Source organism: Homalodisca vitripennis, chromosome 1, assembly GCF_021130785.1.
Source record: "Homalodisca vitripennis isolate AUS2020 chromosome 1, UT_GWSS_2.1, whole genome shotgun sequence".
In the NCBI taxonomy this organism is placed as follows: Eukaryota; Metazoa; Arthropoda; class Insecta; order Hemiptera; family Cicadellidae; genus Homalodisca; species Homalodisca vitripennis.
The window spans coordinates 6,626,285-6,649,576 of NC_060207.1; the positions used below are offsets into that span (position 1 = coordinate 6,626,285).

The 23,292-nt window shown below is 33.7% G+C and overlaps 1 protein-coding gene across 1 annotated transcript in view; it reads left to right on the plus strand.

Moving 5' to 3' along the window:
- The window catches only part of LOC124365864 (discoidin domain-containing receptor 2-like), a 194,197-nt gene that overhangs the window by 144,932 nt on the left and 25,973 nt on the right, over window positions 1–23,292 (plus strand). Inside the window, 8 exon segments of the mRNA XM_046822345.1 lie at window positions 1,975–2,080; window positions 5,403–5,634; window positions 6,399–6,546; window positions 7,672–7,824; window positions 9,315–9,448; window positions 10,755–10,962; window positions 11,608–11,711; window positions 11,714–11,738. Of these exon segments, the coding sequence (XP_046678301.1) occupies window positions 1,975–2,080; window positions 5,403–5,634; window positions 6,399–6,546; window positions 7,672–7,824; window positions 9,315–9,448; window positions 10,755–10,962; window positions 11,608–11,711; window positions 11,714–11,738 (1,110 nt within the window).

Consider the following 23,292-nt stretch of genomic DNA (forward strand, 5'->3'; position numbering starts at 1 on the left):
ACAAAATCCCCTCCTTGAAGTAAAATAGTTGTTCCTTTAGTGTAGGATATAATCGGATTGAACCCAGTAATCACAAAATATGTATTGGAGTTTAATTAAGTTTCCGGAATTAATTTAGTTAACAAAATCCCCTCCTTGAAGTAAAATAGTTGTTCCTTTAGTGTAGGATATAATCGGATTGAACCCAGTAATCACAAAATATGTATTGGAGTTTAATTAAGTTTCCGGAACTAATTTAGTTAACAAAATCCCCTCCTTGAAGTAAAATAGTTGTTCCTTTAGTGTATGATATAATCGGATCGAACCCAGTAATCACAAAATATGTATTGAAGTTTAATTAAGTTTCCGGAACTTATTTAGTTACCAAAATCCCCTCCTTGAAGTAAAATAGTTGTTCCTTTAGTGTAGGATGTAATCGGATTGAACCCAGTAATCACAAAATATGTATTGGAGTTTAATTAAGTTTCCGGAACTTATTTAGTTACCAAAATCCCCTCCTTGAAGTAAAATAGTTGTTCCTTTAGTGTAGGATATAATCGGATTGAACCCAGTAATCACAAAATATGTATTGGAGTTTAATTAAGTTTCCGGAACTTATTTAGTTAACAAAATCCCCTCCTTGAAGTAAAATAGTTGTTCCTTTAGTGTAGGATATAATCGGATTGAACCCAGTAATCACAAAATATGTATTGGAGTTTAATTAAGTTTCCGGAATTAATTTAGTTAACAAAATCCCCTCCTTGAAGTAAAATAGTTGTTCCTTTAGTGTAGGATGTAATCGGATTGAACTTGGTAATAAAAAAGTATTGAAGCTCAATTTAACTTCCTGAACTAATTTAGTTAACAAAATCCCTTCTTGAAGTAAATAAAAAGTTGATTAACACCCTTTAGTTTAGGACATAATAGGATTGAACCCGGTTCAAAGGAAAGCTCAAATGTAACTGGAAGTATTAGCGGGTGGGTTTGTTTGAAGTGGCTATCGGTGAGCACAGTCCTGGATCCAATCACAGGCTATTGTCCAAGCTGTGTTTGTCGACTGATTACTCGAGAAATCGATCATACTGACGCGGCGTGACGGTTCCGCTTCCGCTTCTTGTACACGATAAACTGGGCGCTCTTCTTTAATTATTTAACGTCTTAAAGTCTACAATATGTTTGTAAAGTACAAGTGGAATTTTGTAACAGGTCTGTAAGTGTTTACGTATGCTGCAAACAAATATAGCTTGTTCAATGTTCACGAACTCTTGTAGAACTAAACTAAGGTCCAAAATATATAGATAAAACTTATAGCGTATGGTTTTTAGTGAAGTACGAAGTTATCTCGGATCGAAAGCAGAAAAGTAATTAGGAAAATATGGTTGGACAAAAATGTATATCCATTAATTGAAAAAATCGTGTAAAATATGGATGTTTATTGTTAGGACTGAACGAGAATAACTTTGAAAGCAATACACTAGTGATAAATAATTTGTATATGTAATATTACTAACCAAATCGATATTTGTTTTAGGAGAGTGCAAAGTTCCTCTAGGTATGGAGGAGGGTTGCATTCCGGACTCTGCCATATCTGCATCAATAATTTGTATCTATAATCTTAGTTAATAACCAAAACTATATGTGTTTTAGGGGAGTGCAAAGCTCCTCTAGGCATGGAGGAGGGTCGCATTCCGGACTCTGCCATATCTGCATCAATAATTTGTATCTATAATCTTAGTTACTAACCAAAACTATATGTGTTTTAGGGGAGTGCAAAGCTCCTCTAGGCATGGAGGAGGGTCGCATTCCGGACTCTGCCATAGCTGCATCAATAATTTGTATCTATAATCTTAGTTACTAACCAAAACTATATGTGTTTTAGGGGAGTGCAAAGCTCCTCTAGGCATGGAGGAGGGTCGCATTCTGGACTCTGCCATATCTGCATAAATAATTTGTATCTATAATCTTAGTTACTAACCAAAACTATATGTGTTTTAGGGGAGTGCAAAGCTCCTCTAGGCATGGAGGAGGGTCGCATTCCGGACTCTGCCATATCTGCATCCTCATCTTACGAGGTTAAATCTGTGGGACCACAAAATGCAAGGTAATGGCTTACCAATTTCTTAATTATTCATTCTGATACTTAGTTATGTGTGGTTATATTTTTAGTCAGTGTGTAAACCTATATTTATCAGTATTACGAAACTCAATTTTAATTTATTTTGTCTGGTTTGAGTTATCTTTAAAAAATACAAATATTTATAGTATGTTTGTCATGATTTGTGTCAAACGGTTATACATTTATAGACAAAAATAGTATAATTTTATACCAAATTTACTGCTGCCAGGAAATTCTTATCATCGTTTATAGCTGACAAAGGATAATTACAAGTCGGGTGGATTTAGATAGGCCGATCCTACCTTGACCATTTGGTTGAGTAGCCTACTTTTTTCTTGTAACGGGGCAAATACAAACAAGTTATAATATTTACACAAAATTCCTCTATTTCATTTACTCTTTCGCTGTACAAATATTATCTCTTTAAATAAATAAACTAACTAGGCTTAACTTATTTCAGCATGTAATTCAGTGTGTGAAAATATTTGGTTGAACTTCATTTTTTGTTGATTATGTTTCAGTCTGACAAAAACAGCATTAACATTGCATAGAAAATACTCCAAATCCCATGTCTTGGCATTATATTACTACAAACATATAGTTCGCCAGTTTTTTTCTACTGACTTTGTTTGTATGTGACCTCATATTACATAGCTTCAATACATAGAATCATCCAAGTAAAAATTTTAAAGCGATTTTCACTTTAATGAAAATATTATTTTATACGGAACGTTATTAAAAATTATGATTCAATGATATTCACTGCAGCCTAGCGATACGTTTACGGGTTATATACTTAGATAGGCTTTTAAAATGTTTTCAAATCGGTTTTGTTTGCACTTTCCATACGGTTTTAGCGCACTCAAATACCTTTGGCTTCGAGCAAAGCACCTAATAGTAACTGCCTAATAATACAAAGATATACGAGTAGTATTAAAAGTAATATGTCTGGAGCGATAAGTCAATCTCGTGTACTCCTCCAACACCGCAATCCTTTACCTAATTTATTCCTCTTTGCGGGTGGTAGATTACTCTATCATGCACATTAACAAACATGAAGTCTTTAGCTTCCAAGACAAATGATCCCATCAGGATTGAAATGCCCGAGTGGTTAAGCACATGATTAATGACGTCTATTTTTAATCCTGACGTCAATCCTTCACAAAACCTACCCGAGGAAGTATTAAGTGAAAATTAAAGTTTGAAAGTAGAACACGAGAAATATAAAGTAGATGTAAACAAGTTATAGACTAATTAACAGGCTTCAGAGTCAGTCGTAGCTGTCACTCCCAGCTTTCGCTGGTTTTAAACATTGACTAATAGTTTTCCTCTCCACTGGAGTTGTTTTCCAAGAGTGAAACATGAACAAAAGATGGGCTTACAGTATTTGTAAATCGTGTTAATATTGTATTACATTCCATACTTCTTACTTTAGAACACTTGTACCTAGTGCAAGTGTTTAATAATCATATTGAGTTTAAATATGTTAAATGTGGTTAGTAATTTTAATGTAGTTAAATATTTTGAACGTGATTTAATATTTTTAAGTGTGGTTTAATATTCAAAACAGTTTACAACTGTTAGAGTTAGAAACACCTGACTTTAGGACAGAGCAGTCAAAAACGGAATGTTACAAAATAATTATTAAATTGACAGTTTTGGTTTGATAATACGGAGTTAAATGCTTATGTATTTCATTTTGAACATAAATACTGATGCTATATTTTCTGTTGGTAGAATTCTTTTCATAACAGTTCATCACATATATGTATTAGTTTTCTTTCACTTGTGAATGAATGTGCAAAGTGAATTGATACTATGACGTCAAATTTCGTAAATTGCAAACTATAATAAATACATACAAAGAGAATAAAAAATATGGACCGTGTTTATGTTAATTTTCTTTTATCGATACCTTTAAAACGGTGTGTGACGGTTTACATTAAAAGGTGTAAGCTGGCAGGGGCAATCTTGTGATACTAAATGAAAAGTCCAGTTTTCTATGTACATATTAATACTGAATTTTGTTTTTCTAGGTTCAGTCGTAAATATAAGTTGTGCATACTTTCTATTCACCCTATATGTGTCATACTATTCATGCGTATTAATATTAAAACTCGTTTTAAACCACGCAGTAAAACATTATTTTTTATTTTTTCTCACGGTATATCAGAAAATACATTCGTGGGAGAAATTCAGACTAAAGCAGAGGAAGAGCAGAGAAAAGAGAAACTGAAATTTTGAATGAGCGTGGCGTGCGGTGATGGGATGTGCCCGTACATAACGAGGTCTGTTCCGCCACACAAGAGACACTTGGCGTCATTCTTCTACTCCCTGTTTTAATGAGAACAGGTGAAGATGTCTGGAAGTGTCGTCACTCCCTCGTTAATCTGTGACCAGCACCGAACAGCTGCTAATGAATTCGTTACCTCTCGCCATTGTACTTAGCACTCGTATACTTTGCATTTTTGTAAACAACGACTTGTCAGATTTTCCGTAAGAAATTTCCAGTTCATTAATTTAACTCTATACTCGAGTCAATCTCACTTGTAGGCAGTCAATCATCCTTAAGAACAACGGCAGCTTTAAAATACGATACATTTAGAGAATAATAGATCTTCAGAACTATTAACGTTTTGTATGCATATAGTAGTTTATTACGCCTATTTTTCGGCCAAATAAATCCAGATATCGAAAAAGTGGCACCTTTGATAACTTAACCATCAGTATGAATGTTAATGCTCCAGTTCACCTTCCTTTTAGTGCAGCTTCCGGATCCTGACGCAGTACCAGACACCTGGAATCTAAAGTCTAGTTCGTCTGAATAGATCTCAAAAAAATTAGCGACGTAGAAGCTCAAAAGAACTCTTCTGGATTGTTTGACATAACTGAGAGATATAGTTTAATCTAGTCAATTAACTATTTTTATTGTCTCATCATGCGCACAAAAAACCACAAGAACAGGGATGCCTGTGGGGGCTTTTTATTGAATAACACCACCTATCAACTAAGATGAGCACTGCCAGTGTAATAGTATTCCGACTGCATGAGTAATTTTAAAAAACGGACTAATTTAAAATATACTCGTTGAAAACTTACGAGTATAATATTTAAGACTTCCATACTTCATATAATATGCTGTGAAGATAATCCTCTACTTTGTAAATTAAAATAAAAATGTTATCAACATAACATTCTTATTCACAATACACCCATTCACCTATTTTCCATATGTTTATAGATCAATATTTTAGTATATTTCTTGAGGACTTTTATAACCACAATAACAACCTAAGCGATGTCCCAGGATACGACAAGAACTAAACGGAGGTGCGTGGTGTCCCAAAGCACAAATAAGCAGTGAGATAAGGGAGTTTCTGGAGGTAGACCTTCTGAAGAACCACCTGGTGACGTGGACGGAGACGCAGGGCAGGTTCGGGAACGGGCAAGGGCAAGAGTACACTGAAGCTTACTTGGTCGAGTACTGGAGAGATTCTCTCAGCGAATGGGTCGTCTACAAGAATGCAAGGGGAGAGAAGGTAACTCTAACACTGAATTTCCCGCTCTTTAAAATATACTTTACATTGTCATACAGGAAAATCTCATAGGTGAGACTCATATATTAAGTATTTATTGTCACAGTTTAGATAAAATAATTTCCTTAGTTTTGTGATCTTACATATTTAGTTAATACTGTTTATCCTTTATTCCTTGTATGTAGTTCATCATTGTTGAATTTAATAATGTTATTGTTTTAATGATGAATTTTCATTGGGTTTAGCCTTGAGCAAAATTAATACTAGACTAACCATTAGGAAAATACTCGGATGGTGGCTACTGCATCTGAATCTCCCTCTATACTCTGCGCTCAACACTATTGCCAGTTTTACGTGAATTGACAAATATGCATCTGTATCAAAATTTAAAAAAATAGTTGTCACCTTAAACAAATACGTGTACATGTCATTTGAATCATCTGTTTTGTATTCGACAGTAAATCAAGCACACAGACCATAGCAATGTTGGAAACAGCTGTTGGTCAGCAGCGATATGGCAACACCGCCTCAGACGTCATAGGAATATTTTGGTGCGGGCTGCTCTTTTTTATGAATCAGTCAACTTATGTACCATCTGCAAATTAACTTGTACTATTGTGTATAATCAATTGTCTGCAATCTTTATTATGTGGGACTTATTTATATATTAGATGTACCGTAAGAGGCTATAAATAAATTTTTTGTTTCTCAGAGTAAAGAAAAAAACGAATATTCCAGACAATTATAATTTTTTTTTGTTTCTTCAGGTTTTGGCAGGCAATAGCAACACATATTTAGTAGTGAAGCAGGAACTGGAGCTGCCTTTCGTGGCGAGTAAAGTTCGCTTCATCCCCTACAGCGAGCACCCCCGCACAGTCTGCATGAGGGTAGAGCTGTACGGTTGCCCCTGGGAACGTGAGTATTCTTTTCCAATGGTCTGATTATTTCTAGTGACAGAGCAAAATACCTGTGGTTAAAATCAAAGCATTGATTACCTGGTGAAGGTAATTATATTTTGAATACTAACTTTTTAGAATAAATAAATGAACTTCTTGCTGTCGATGATACCATTAATTTATATATTTTACAAAAAGAATAATAAGTAACCTTTATATTAAAAATATGTTACACAATTTTACATAACGTATTCATCTTTCGTTGTGGTTTGTATTTTTGGTGAGTTATAAAACTTTTCTATTAGCAACTAAAGTATGTTAGCATTTAAATTATGTTCAAGACAAAAAATCCATTTGGTCTAAAAGCAAGCTCATCAAATTATGTTGAAGACAAAAAATCCATTTGGTCTAAAAGCAAGCTCATCAAATTATGTTGAAGACAAAAAATCCATTTGGTCTAAATTTAAGAAAACTTTTAAAATAATTTTACAACATTCAAAATTTGCCATAAATTACAAGTTGTATTCCACCTTTTATAAAAATCAACTGTTCCAACAAGATTGAATTAGAAAAATTTCACGTCAGCTGGACTTTATCAAATGTTATGCACTGTGTTTACATTTATGTTTTATTAATTCTTGTTTACATGTTATAGTTTTGTATTCATTTTTATTTAAAACTTCCTGATGACGGGGTATGAAATCCCCCGAAATATAGAAGTGAAAAATAGTCTTTGTTTGTCTTCTATTAAACACAGTGATTAGTATATATATACATATATATATATATATATATATATATATATATATATATATATATATATATATATATATATACCTTCATGAACCCTTCATCAGAATCATACTGAATTAAAACATATAAACAGAACTCAAACAAAGAACAAAAGACATAACCAAAAAATTTTAACTAATAAATACCATAAACAACAAGATTCAAATCAGCTGTGTGTATAATATATAAAACCCTTACATATCTCGTGTAAACTTAGATACATATTTCTGACTGTGTCTACTACCAGTAGTAGTCACTATGACTGGCACGTAAAGAGTTAAACTAGCTAGCACAATTTCCAAGTAAATGTGTCTTATTCCATGCCAAGTAAATGTGTCTTATTCCATGACAGAGAGTGTGATAAGCTACACGGCACCAAAAGGAGACTCGGAGTTCGAGGACACCAGCTACGACGGGTTCCTGGACGGGGTGATTATGCGGGGCGGTCTGGGACAGCTGGTGGACGGTCTCTTGGGCTCTGAGGATTTCTTAGACGAACCCTCAGGTGAGTCTTCAGGATAAATAAGCTAAGCTAAGTATATAAACATAAGTAATCGTTTATAAAATATGATTATGAAAATTAGGCTATGCAATGTGGAATAAGCTCCATTAGAAATTGAATTCTATATTATAAATTATACCTTTTATTATAAAACATAAAGACAATCGGAAATTAAAGACATTTATACAGCATTTCTCAAAATAAATTTTGAAAAGAAAATAACTTATCTTTGCATTAAGTAACATACAGCTAGGGTAACGAATGTGACTAAAACGGTCGACATAACATCGTCAAAATAATCTAAGTTCTTTAAGTTCCGTGATCAAGAGATAACATGGTATGACACATACACGGTATTTACTCCAAAATGGTTCTAGGAATTTTTGTTTCAAGTGTCAGTGGTTTAATATTTTTAGGATAGCCTCTTGAAATTGTAGGAATATTAGGATAGATGAAATTTCAAAATAGTTCTTTGGACAAACAAGAACGGCTGTCTTAATTCTTTATAAACTGTAGCTTTAAAGACGTTTTGGGTTTAAGAAACGAATAAAGTCAAAATTAATGATATCTACCTTATACTTTTAGCTTCTATTATATATTATTTTACCTTATATATCCATCCTATACTTTTAAAGGATGCAGGACGCATATACATAATTATTTGTATACGGTGTGGGATGATGTTGAAATTATTGTGCACGTTTATCGAATTCCCTGACCGTCTTGCGTTTGAGATGACTACATGAGGATCGTCATTTTTCTTGACTTTTCCATTGTTTATCCAGTTACGAATATTAATAAAAAACTCTAGGCCTAGTCCCTTCACAGATTTTCAGGTTTGACATAATATTTTCTTCAGGAAATATCCTTATGAAATATATTTGTTATTTAGTATCCAGTTCCTTAGATCAAAATCTTGTTTAAGAAACTGTATTAAATAACGCAGAAACGAAGTTCTTGTAAATTTCATATTAATCCTTATAAACACATTGTTATGAATTCATCCCTTAAAAATGCTTGTTTCAATCTTAAAGTGTAACATTTAATAATTCAAGAACTCACATATAACTAAGAATTCTACTTAATGTATTATTAAGAATTTATAATATGAATGAAAAATATGATTAGATGTTTATCATGAAATAGTAATGGTCCAGAAACACATAAACTAAGAAATAAAGTAAGCTGCCAAGTGCGATCATTGATGGTTGAATGGTCGACCTCTTTGACCCCCCCCCCCCACGCAATTCCTCACATTCTGTGGCTTATTAAGTGCAATTTTTCTAGTTTGATATATCCGGTCTGTACAATAATGTTCAACCTCGTACTTGGAACGAATAAGGAAGTAAAATACGAACTAACCTTTAAATATATAAATTTATACGCATACAGAATGTACAGTAATTTCAGAAGAGGTATTCTAGAGGGAAGGGGATAAATACGTAAGCAATATGATCCTGTCCAATACATGTAATATGTATGTGCATTTATAGGTAGCAGATGGGTCGGTTGGCTGAACGACTCCCAGGACAGTGAGCCCTTGGAAATAATTTTCGAATTCGACGGCGTCCGAGAGTTCTCCGCCATGCATTTACATACGAGCCACGTCGTCACCAGGGATGTCCAGGCAAGTGGCGGATCCGTTGTATCCAAGCGCGTTTTAACTACAACTGGGGAAATGTCTTTCTTCTTCGTAATTCTACCAATTCATTCAGATTTGCTTTAATAAACATGACTCATTTATTGACATACACTCATTTAATATCATCAATTTAACCTTCAAGTCATATTAACTGGTAAATCGAATTATATTAAGAGACAAATGTTTTTACTGTCTCTTTGTCCATTAGCAAAGTAGCTGTGTTTTCCTAAACTTTCAATGGCTATGGAAATCCTTATAAATTAATTATCACTAATTACTTAATTCAAAATTAAAAGGAGCTATAGCAGAATTCATACAAAGCCTTAAAATTGGTATCGCTTAAAGAAACTGAAATCGATACTTAACGAGTTACGTCCTTGTTTGAAATATAGTACAATTTAGTATCCATACGATTTAAAATATACAGACGTAATTTAAAAATACATCTTAAGCCAAACATTTTATCTCTGTAAGCTTTGGTATTAAGTAATATTTTCACTTACAGTAATGGGTTTTTCCACTTGTAAGACCAGCACAATAAACTGATTACGATTGGGTGATGGGTTCTATTCCCATTAGAGTCATTGGCGTAACTAAGAGGGAATGGGAAGAATAGAAGCCCTACAGTCGTAACAATTTGAAAATATACATATTACAGTGTATTTTCAAATTAGGTAATATTTTTTACCGCCATCTTGTTTCTGCCGTGACGATCGCCATTTGCTATTGGCCTCTGGTCAGTCGTAGGTGGTTGGTCGACGAATGCAAAAATATTATGTACTTCAGTTTTAATAATTGGTGTTGTGTTTAGTTTTTTATTAAGTGCATGTTATAAGGTAGTGAAGTTGCATACAACATAATGGTTGTGATTCCTGACTTACGGGTGTCAAAACGCTCTGTTATGATTTGTTGATTTTAACCTAGTTTGTGATTATGTGTTACTTTAGTTTTTTAAATGAAGAAAAGATCAGATTGCAGATCTCCAAACATAGTGTAACTGATTATTTGTATCACTAAACAATGAAAAATGTCAGAAAAATCCCGTTTCCTTCACATATTACAGCTTCTGAAAATTTTACAAATACAATAGTTAAATGTTTTAATTTAAACTAAGCCTATCTGATTTATTTAAATTTTAGTTTTTGCAGATTTATTCTATACCACCCTTTGCAGTGAGCCTGATTGATCCTCTCCCACAAAGTCAAGTCCTAGCTACGCCACTGCTTAGATTAAGCAGCCTTTATCAAGAACATCATTATTCCTGATTAACCGATATGCCTGATATGTCCAGGTGTTCTCTGAAGCCATGGTATATCTGAGCCTCGACGGAGAACGGTACCAAGCCACCCCTGTCAAATTCCACCCCGTCGTAGAACGGCCACGGGACTTCACTGCTAACGTCACCATCCCCCTCCACAACAGGATCGGGCGGTTCGTCAAAGTTCAACTGAGATTCTCCTCCAGATGGATTTTACTGAGCGAAGTTTCTTTTGACTCGGGTGAGTTGCTGTCTGACATCTTTCCCGAGATCGTTATGTCGAAAAGTTTCTCGCAACTTCCGTTGAGTGGAAAGTTGCAGATTCCATAAAATGTACAGCTTATGGCACTGCAGTGTCTTTACTCCCTCTTTATGGCTCCAGGATTACTGCCTCTCACGATGCCGCTATTTATCCGATCAAGGTTTATTACTTCTATCAGGATGGTCTGTATTTATTTGGAACTTTACTGTAAAACGTTATAGTATTGTACTCTCTGGTAAAGATTTAGGAATAATAGTTGAAAGATTTTGACCATCCGCTATCTTTAATTGTGATATGATACTTATCTTGATTAATTTTATCTTGGTTTCATAGTAAAATTAAATAAATGTGCTAACTTTTAATTTTATCTTGACTGGTTTTTTAAATAAAAAATAAAATGTAAAAAAACATATAGACAGAGTTATGGTAAACTAAGCATTGGGGCTGTTTGTTTTATTATATTGTTTGTTGGTGTAGACACAAAAAGAAATTCCCAAGATTTTCCCAAGAATTTGTAATCACCCTGCATGTATAAATTTTATATTTATATCTCAATTGTATTTCTTTGTTGAAAGTAAAATGAGATACAAGAAACAAACCAATAACTTAAACGTTTCTGTTTAGCTTTTATCCTGGGTAACGTGACGGAGGAGTCCTTGGAGCAGTTCTATCTCCAGCAGCAGGACAGCGGCCTGGATGTGAACCCACGGACTGGAGGAGAGACCACGCACACGCCAGGAAGGAAGTCACTCCAGGTTGGTTTAGAAATTCTGTTTCTGCAAAATTTTAGTAGTTTTCAGGATAGAGTAATAATTCCAACTCATCCAGATTATATTTAATTTTTCCTTCTCAGTTTTGTATTATTGTATAGATTATATAGGCGCTTTTGACCGATACACATGACAATTTTGAGATATATTTCGTGTACACCGACGAATATGTAGTCACATGTATCCATCCAATGTTTATTCAATCTGACATTTGTCATTTTCAAATTATTGTAAGTGTAACTGCACTTGCTTATCAGTGACAGTCACAATGGTATTTCATTTATTGTTTTCGTAACACCCACATCTGGGAAATGAAGAGTGAGGTAAACTGAAACCGGTACATCGCCGCTCGCACACCCACAGCAAACCATCAGGGAAGCGCGCGCCCATGGTGGCGAACGGGATGCCGGATCAAAACTAACTAGGTAAAATAAAGAACACCGTGGTCAGTATACTCAGGTTCATTCACTAAGACATAACATAGGCCTATCCAGTCAATATAAATATATATATATATATATATATATATATATATATATACATATATATATACTATAAATAAAAAAAAAAAAAAAAAAAAAGTGCCTGCAGTAGTATATACCTCAAACAATCCTTGTCAGGTGCACCTGCATACAAAAATTAGAAACGCCACAATTTGAAACAAGAAATGCCAATTCCACCCGGTATCCTTCGGCTAAGGGCGGGCTCCTAATGAAATCCAAGAAATAACTAAATAATATCTAAAACTAACTTAAAATTAAATAACAAAATATAAACTATATAAATGGCAACAATAACAATAACAAATAAATAAAGAATATGAGCAGGGTATCACAGATGTTGACTAGAAGAAATGTCCATTATGGTGGCCGTCCTTCAGCAGAGCGCAAAAGCGAAGGTTCTCTGCGACCACGCATGATGGAGAGATGACAGGAGAAAAATCAACTCATTTCTTGGACCTCATCAGTGAGGGGCCGTAAACTTAGCCGCACATGTCAGAAGGAAAACAGCTCAGCAAAACTAACAAAACACTTAATTAAACAAAATTTTAAACTGGAGCTACTCCTAACCAGTACACCACGGCTCGGAGTCTTGACGCCACTCTACCGGAAAGGCCAAACGCCTTCAAAAGGTCAGTGGCCTCTGCAGCCAATAAACCACACACACATACACTATATAAAACACACATGAGCCGGGGAGATATAGGTATTGAACCGGCTCAAAACTAAGCATCTAGAAACTCCAGCTAGTAGCATACTACGACTTTGTAGGTAGCAAGTGGCATGTTCTTAGGTTTCCTGATACTCGGGAAGCTGGGCAAATTTCACTTCTGTCTCTCAGTCTATCCCACACGGTATCTTGCAAAGAAAGTGACCTTTAGACATGAAAGTTTGCATGATTGGTTTTCAGCGCACTCTTGTGCTGTAGTACCCCACTGTACCAAACCAAAACTTTTATTATTTGAATATTGCTATAATACCTTATTTAATGGGGAACATTTTAATACCCTAATCATATTATAAATGCGGCCGTGCCATTGTTTGTTTGTTTTGCTTTCACGCATAATCTATTCAGCTGATTTTACTGGAATTTTACATGGACATTCTTACGGTCTCAGGGAAGAATATAGGATTATTCTTATATCGAAATTCCGTCTGGGCTACGCCCCACTTGCCCTTACCCCCCCCACCCCCCCCCCCCCCCACCCCCCCCCCCCCCCACCCCCCCCCCCCCCCACCCCCCCCCCCCCCCACCCCCCCCCCCCCCCACCCCCCCCCCCAACTATGGAGTAAGGATCATTAAGCAAAGTGATAATTTCCCATTGTATAGAGTGATTAAAAAAGATTCCTTGTCGAATTATTTTTATATCAATAAAAAACTTAAAAAAGACAAACAGGAAGAGGGCCCAGTAATTAGTATTTAGATATAATAGAATATTGGTAGGAAATATTTCGTTATACAAAATAAAATGTTTGATATCTATATTGTTCCCGGCACGAAAGCTCTTATAGAAAAGTAATTATAATATGAAAAAAACGGGAAAACATTGGTAAAATACAGTTATTATAATAGAGAATAGGTAGTATATTTGTTTTATTTTTGATTTGTGTGTAGCCAGTTATTTATTACATTTAACAGTAGATAAGGAAAAACGATCAAAATAAATATTTGAAGCGATGCAATGGTTAAGGAAAACTGCAAATTAAAACAAACAAGCAATTTTTGTAGACTTACAAATGTTGTTTCAATCAGACACATGAAATCAAGAAAATAAATAAAATCTAGTTTAATTTACTCTGATAAATCTAAAATATCGGGAAAAATTGTAGATTTTATTTTTAGGATATTTTGACACACAATTCTTGTAAAAGTAACTTAGTAACAGCGTATGTGCAATTGGCTTGTCTAAATGACCACAAAAAGATTTGGCTCTACATCTCTGATCAAACCTGTGATCGTGTGGCTCGTTCTGACAATACACGTTGGTTAAGGTGAGATCACGCTTATAACGAGAGCTTTCCTTAGTCTGCAGATGCAGCTTATGAGTGCTACCTTAATCTTGTCCCTTTGGATATCATGACCCACGCTGCTACATGAAATATTACGGAAAGTCTTCAAAGGGATATACACTGGTTTATCCTCTAGCTAGTAGTAATCACTTAAATATTATTACTATTGTGCCAGTTGAGAGTGATAATATATCTTTCACACTATCTCTGAACACATTCTACAAATGTTCATTTGATGATCCCATCCAAGGATTGTTGAAATTGAAGTGAAATTCCACCACCAGCAGGTTGGATATTATATTGTTTGCTCTAAGACAAAAAGTGGTGTTGATATTAACAAATTATTCGCAAGTGTGTTTATGCACAGAGCTGGTCATCTCTACAGTTCTGCATGTTCTCTACAATTACTATGTATGTGATTTTACCCTCATTGGTGGTAAACAGTGAAGACGATCAATATTATAATTAATAGCCAGAAAGCTTTGAAGGCATTCTGCTAATGTGTGTTCAGGTCGGAACTGGGATCGTTACTTTGGAATGGCCAAACACTCTGCTGTTTGTTGGTGTTAAAGAAAATAAATTGTGGTAAATAATTGACTTCGTTTCTATCTAAAACATAACAGGATCCCAAGCTCTCTTTTAATTCGATAAACTGTGACTATAATAAAATACAAGTGTTTCGAAGATTATGGATGAGTAATTTTGTTCCACATAAACCTACCCATTTATTTAAGTTCTTTAGACTGTGCTTTTGAACTCATGTACTGTCTTGATCAGAAAGAGGCAAAATCAGCAATGGAAAAAATACTAGTATTAATGTAAATTACAATGACCATACATTACTTTTTAACATACTTTCTTGGTCGTATAAGAAGGCAAACCTAACATTAGCGTGGGAAATATAATTCACTCGAACCAGATGCAAAACCTACGAAATTGCGTGTGAAGCCGCGGCTAGTAATATCATAAATTAATGTGAAAGTGGCTCTGTTTTTTTTCTTTTCAATTGTACATGGATATTCTTGGTGTCCCTGGTATGAATATAGGCGTATTTCTATAATCCCTTCGTCCTACGCTTTAATGGTCTCTAAGGTAGTAAAAAATATCATCTTGGTCTCTAAGTTGCATTATAGGTAACAAATATTATTAATTAAAATTTGTTTAATGTAAAGAAATATTCAATGTAAACATTTTATTATGACGAAAATACCGTATGTTGAAATAAATACCTTGATTCACATTTTACATGTCTGTCCATTTGGAGTTTTTAAAGCATAGGGTAATCTTGAAAGTAACACTTATTACTAATTCAACCTTGTCTCCAGGTAAACAAATTAAAACTTTAGCAAAACGTACACAATACAAAAATACTCTTTTTAATCGTACATTTCAGCAAATATTAACTAAGCAGTAATTGGTCAGTAGTGTAATCCAGATATCAAAGACAAAGTTACTGTCTATCAATGACTACAGACTTTTAGATCGATACAAAAACAGTCTTAGTTGTTATTTGCCAGGAGGTGGCCTTTTTGGACTACATAAATTTACTTGATCGAAGTAACGAAGAAAACCGATTTGTATGTGCATATAATATTGATCGGTGAAACAAGGCAAACTCAGCAATGGCGTCGAAAATATAATTCATGCGAATCAGCAGTAGGCTACGCATGCGTATAACCAAAAATTAAAACCATTCGAGTTTTTGCTAGACATATGAAACTTTTAACCATGACACTAATAATATGTACTTAAAATAAGTCTAATTTTTTCCAAACTAAATAGAGCTATATCATTTATAAATAGCATAAGTGTTAGCTAAATAACTAGAGACTTCGACTATTGATCTACAATGCCTCAAAATAATTCAGTTGCCACTGAAATCGTTGTTGCTTTTACAACAATAATCTTAGAATGTTTGAGGGAAATTCTAGTTGTTTTACAGACTTATCTACTCTTTATTTATGTAACACACTGTCAATGCAATGTAAAAAAATTTTTATTTTTATACCCATTTTATACTTCAACTAAAGTTAAGTAATTCTTTCTTTTGGTAAATTTATCTATCAAATAAAACCAGATTGCATCCTTATGCGATGCAAAGTAGCTCTGGTCTCCTTGGACTATAGGCTTATATAGACATATCCACACAACGACCAGCTTTAGTAAATTCATATTTTACATTCACTGTGTAAATTGAAATAATCTTAAATTTACATAATCCAGGAGAATGCCGAGGCGACACTAGAGTGAAAGGGTTGCACACAGCCACTGCCGCCATGGCGCGACATCGCGCTGAGCCGCCTGCCTCGCCATCAAGTCGTCACTGTAATTTTGTTAGTGACTTTTCTTCCCTCCAGCTCGAATATCACTTTATCTGCTGTCAATCTCCTTAACGACATTATATGTTTCAGAACTCGTTTTCTGAATGCAATTTAGTTGAAGTGCTTTGTGTATTCATAAGTTTTACGTTTCTTATGCAAATTTTTGGGTCAATAAGATGACTCTTCTGTCTCCCTTTTATAGTGATTAGTGCATTGGATGGCTTGTCATTCTTCAATTATTCTTGATTTTTTTAATGGAACTTGTCACTTAGTGATACAATGTTACATTGTCACTTATGGTACACTTGATCTGATCTACGTAATTAAATAAAAGGTCTTATTAAGTTTATATTACATTTTACATTTACATTCAATGAAGGTTATTCTCATACTTAACATTAATTTTAAATTTATCATTAGAAGTTTATCTCATTAAGTTCATCATTAAGTTTATCTCATGTTTCTTAAATTTACTCTGAATTACTTCTGTGAGGTATATTTTATCGTTTCTACTTTGTCGTTTATCAATAAATATTTGTAAAGAAAAATTATGATGACTTATGAGTCATTATGATAATGGTGTTAATTATAGAGTGATTTGACAAAAGCGATAAAAATTAAATTGAAGTTCATAGTGTATAAAAATATAGACATAGAAAAACTTGTGCGAGAAAGTAAAGCAAATAATTTGTATTGATCAACAATAAAATATTATTTTTGTTAAATAAACTCTAATAGAACATGATGTACTAGAAAAGAAATTTTATAAGGTAGTCTCACGTGAAGTTTGATGTTAACTGTAATAAATAAAGCCACATGATTATTAAATTTATGATACATATACTGGTTACGTATAAGGGCTGCATTAAATAAATAGGAAAATGCCTTGTAATTGCAAGTGTACATTTTGCCTTGTGTATTTACGTAAAATTTTTACGTTTACTTATCAAATCAAACTTTGTCTAATCACAGCAACACAATAAAAATACAGTAGCACTCATCTAAATGGATCCTGGTTTAAATAAATGAACTTTCAGTTTTCTTTTAAAATTATCAACAATTAGGAAAGCAAATAACAAATAAGTCGGAGCCTAAGTATGGAAAGCCCTTCTGCCGACTTCAAACCTCACCTTCGGAAGCTGAAGCTAATATATCCTGACGGGTACAAAGCCTCTAGGTACTGAGCTTTTTTGGTACTTATGTGTCACGTTAAAACCTGACTCACCACTTTCATTGGAAACATGTTGACAGCACCCCGAAGAGAAGACACGTGATCAGAAAGGCGGAGATTAAAAACGTAGCGAATGGCTGAATTCACAAGTTTTTTTATTCTATTAATGCCTACCTGAGAGATGTTGTTTGCATGAGCCGGATAGCAGTCATCAAGTGCCGAAAAGGACAAGTGACTGAGCTGAAGCTTGGCAGATAACAGCAGTAGGATTTAAAACCTGTACAGGCCCTTCAAGGTCACAATCAATCACGACTTGGACACGACAAGGACCTTAAATTTTGTCATACACGGTCAGATTTCCGCCATCGATCGTGACTGCTGTTCCACCATCAGCGAGGCTCTGCAGCGTATTGAGTGGGGCTGCATAGAGAACATTGTTCACCAACCATATACTGACCAAGGTCAGAGTTCATTAGATAAATGACCATTGAAGTATTTCCTAAAACTGCAAGTGTAGGTGGCCATGTCATTACAAATTAGCGGAATAATACTGCACACATCTGGTAAATCAAATGTGTACAATTTTAAACATTATTTTTCTACCCTGGGGAATACCAAGTAATAGAAAGAGAGCCTAGATGCCATGTTCAGTGACCTTCTGTCTTTTACCTGAATATGATTTTATCTATCTAATCACTCCCTCACCAAATGTATGATGTATGAATGTTGATCTTAACTAACAACATCTCACGACTAATGAAATCAAAAGCTTGAGAATAAATTCAGACAGTAAAAGAGAAATTGTCTGTTAAGAGAAGTAGATGTACCCGAGGATTTGGTAATACAAATCCTTTATTTACATAGTCAGTAATTTGCTTAATGGTTATATTTTCGAAGATTTTTTGATATTACGGGTAATATTGAGATATTTCTTAGCTACTTTATTGGGTACTTTAACCTTTGGGAGAAGAGAGGTAACGTTCATAATCGTATACGTAACGATATTATCTAGTTATTGTGAGAATATGTTTAAATTATTTTAAGATGCATTCGAATTTCATACATGCTCTTCATTCAGTAATATATTACTGTTCCAAATATTTAGTAACTACAGTTATCCAATTATTACATTAAAACATAACTTCGCAGGTGGGGCCCGCTTAAATGTAAGATTTATTGATGGTAAAATATTAAATAAATGAATAATATAAAAATATTCCAGTTTAAAGAAATAATGGTTATCTAATAAAATATTTGTTGTGTCACTGATGAAACACACAGAAGTCCCTATGTTTGCACAGCTCCCGCCCTAAGAAGCTAATTTCAACCCCTCACAGCTCAACAACAGAGCCCCTAAACCACCCTCAGTACACGGCCACCTGATCCCCGCTTCCCTGTGTCCTTAAGCGTGTTTGTGTATCTCCTCTCTTTTTGACTGATCTAATTTTTTATACATTATACGATTTATATATAAGGCATATCAAAAAGAAAATGTTTTCTTAATACTATAAAATCTCGAATGATTACTTTTCTGCTAATACAGTACTATTTACTAATTTGAATATTTCAATATAATTAGCACCTGCACATTAGGTATATTATTCATAAACAACTCAAACATTTGCCATTAGAACTGATTTGGTATGATGCAGTGTAAGTATTATATCACATTTATTCCTCTTGACATTATTTGCTAAATTTTTAGAAATTCAGTTCATTGCCAATAATAACGATTCCAAATTTTAATTACTAACACCCTGTATGTCGTATTGAATTATGATCCAAATTATTTTTAAATGTGCCTGTTTTGCCTAATAATACCTGATTATATAATTTGTATTCTTTTGGTACACCATACAAATTAAAGCCACCGGTACTTACAATACATTTTTAGAATTTAAGAAAATATACGCCTTATTATGAATACACATTACAAGTGAATATTCATAAACTATATGTTTCGTTAGTTTTGATTAATCCTATAAGTATTTTTTCCAACAAAAAAAACATTTCGAGCAGAGCCCAGTCCCCCTTTAAGCCTTATTCTGCTGATTCTCACGGCCATTATCCTGTTCAAGGGAAAACAGAATAAGGAGAAGATTCGGTTAAAGTAGAAGGTCGACCACACTCTGAAAAAGTGCAACGATCATAGACATAATTTTAACCTGCGATATCTCAACTTAGACTCACAGTCCGACATCGTAAACTACTCAGAAACCGATTCTCCTAAATTAATTTAATTTGCTACTTCTGGAATATTTATTGCTATTATTATTGTCAACGGTACTTATGTTTACATTTAATTAAATATCTAGAAAACTTTAACTGAATATTCCATCGGAAGATGATAAGGTCTTCAACAAGACAAGATAATCAACATATTACCTTATGTAATGAATCAAATACTGCTTTGATCGATAACTATTTTGAGATCAAATATAACTTTGTCACACGTAAGATTACGGACGTGGACCAAGTTATTAGATACCACATGTAGTTGACTCAGAGCGGATAATTCTTCTTAAATTAAGGACAAATTCACAAGAAAGTTGCATGACAGCATGAAGATTTAATAATATGATCCACAACCTTATCAGTTTTAAGATATAAGTTGGTTAGTATGTTTCATTTACTAACCACGCATAGGGAGGAATCATTGTGAAATAAAATCAGTATTAATGTAGGCATTACCAAAATTACTATCTACCTTTTCGTTACTCTTTCCAAACTGTTTTCATCATTCTATTAGGTATGTTCCTGCTTCAGGTGTTATACTACAGAAAATATAAAGTTATTTGTAAATGAATTGATCAGACAAATCACTGGTGTAAGGATTATTATATTTTGACCTCTAAAACCTCTAATAATGATTCTTATAAGACAGTTTTAAATGCCATGCAGATGATAAAACATTAATATAAAAACATTTTAATCTCTTTCTATCCCTAAAAACAGAATACGCCTGTTATATTCTGTTGTGCAAGCTGTTGTAAACTGAGAGTACGTCGGTCTGCCTTTAGTACATTGCGTTGGTCCCCAGGACGTCAGAGAAGGCTTCTTATAGATCCTAAATATGACATCCTTTACTTTTTTTAGCACATGTTTTGCGGGTTGTAAAAACGAACGTTAAGCTATTTATTTCCACATCCTTTTCAATAAAGTTCCAAGTAGATAAGTGCCAACAACGTATTCAAACATTGGAATATAAAATCAAGGTGTTAAATAACAGTCTTAAAGTAATTTAAAAATGACCTTACGGTAACTTGAAAGAATGTATTTTCTGTGTTATCTAACACTGACATTGTCTAGTAGATCTTTTCTGAAGGAACGTATCTATTATGTATGCATAATTATTTGAGCGGAATTACTTTTTATATTGAATTATAACATTTTCTAATAAACTCGTAATACTAAGATTAAAGAAATTATTTATGAGTAAGAAATAAAAATTACGACTTTTACTAAAACTTTGGATAATTTAAATTGCTTAATCCTAAGTTGGACTATTTAACTTCAATATATGGAGACCTAGTAAAGAGGTCTAAAGATAGACCAGAATGGTAAAATCTAAATTTTTTGTAACATCTAACAAATTAGAATTACGAAACGTCGTTTAATTATGTCCATTTTATACGATTAATGAGTACTTCTCAAGTTTTAAGAATAGTTTTAACTATCTATATCTAGTTTTATATCGTCCTTTAAATTTCATTACTTTAAACTCACGCATTTATATTATAGTAATTACTGGTATCCAAAGTGATGAAAATAAATCCATAGAATCTTGGAAGGATGAGAGGAAACTAATACAAAACCCGGTTGTCTTCTTGAGAGTTATCAACTTTTCAACTTAAAGCGAAGCAGTTTTACTTTACTACTTTCAGCAACGTTGCGAGTCCGACACTTTTTGAGATTTCCCAGAGGTTTTTACAATATTCATCTGTCTGAGTGGGAAAACCACAACAGTATTATCAGTTGGTACCATGCATACATAATAACAATAACAGCAAAAGATCATAAACAGGTACCAAATTGTCAATTAGTACAGACCTGTGTGATAAAAATAGTCCAACCAGCAAATTATCTAAATGAATGTAAATGGATTAAATACATTTTAATTATTTCCGTAGTCACGAGTATTAATTATATAGCTTCATTCAACAGTTAGCCTTTGTTTCTTAATTATTTATACTAAAACATATATTTAAAAGTAAATTAGTAGCCACACAACTCATTAGTGATAATGTCTTGCTTTATTCCTTATTACTCAAAATCACTTCTCGTTTCACTACAAAATCCATAGATATCTGCTATAGTTCATATGAGACCTGATTGTTTAAACTCCAATAACCAACCATATTATGATATTTACATTTTACCTCTCTATGTGGACAACCGCATTTAGAAGTATCCAACTTGAAAGTCCTTTTATCGGTTAGAAATCAGTTTCTGGAACTCATTGATATCTGAAGGTGCTTGGTTTGAATAAAAAATATTTATAAATTTTCAATGTGGTTCCATCCACGTGGAGCCTCCACTCTAATAAAGACTCTGGATCGAAGTAATTGGTATATGTGATCAGTTGGTAAGTAATACTACCTGCCTCCATATCATATTTGTTTTTGAGAGGATGATGATTTTTACCATTCCCTAAGTACCTCTAGTCTATAGCTATTCTTTTAAAACCTCCTACAATTTAAGCCACCTGGCTTGTGTCTGAAAAGATATGATTTCTGAAAAGTCTATCCTCGTCAAAAGATACCTTGATAGACCTAGCCTCTAAGATCTCTCCTTCTCTCTACGTTGACTTAATAAGCCTGCGTCAGCTAAAGGCTCTCGGTTTTAAGATTGGCTTTCAAGATAATTTACGATACTTTGGAACGTAACTTAAACATGTCCTTTAAAGACTCCTCCAAGACCATCTGATTCGCAATACTTCCAAGTGACTTGAGCAACTTAATACCTTGGAATTTAATTTTCCCTACCTAGACATTGGAAGCTGAAAACCTCATGCACATAATGTAATTTCTTGTTGTTTACGTTAATTTTCTTGTAAATAACGGTATTTGGCATCTATCATTACGAAAATGTATGTTAGTAATGCCACATATGTTACTATACAACATGTTAAAACATTCATCTGATTGTATTCAGTATGTTTACAAATTAATGGTATTTAGAGATTTTATTGTCATCATATTTTCCCTTAAAAGCAATGTGAAAATTTTCATTAAGGCTGAGCCAAACCCCTGTGAAGCTATGTATGCCATCATCGAACTTATAGTAATTGTAAAATTTAACCTACAAAACTCTGACTTTTAATTACAAATTGGTTCTTTGAATTATAAATGTACTAATTAATGTGCAAGAAGAGAAAACGTAATTTAGAATCATACAAAAGTTTAAGTTCATTCACATAGTGTTATATTTCCTTATTTTTAATTACTTTGGTGTTCTCTTACAATAACGAGACAATACACACGGTACTATTATTGTCTATGAACGCTACATATATTGTATTGTGCTGTATATCCATT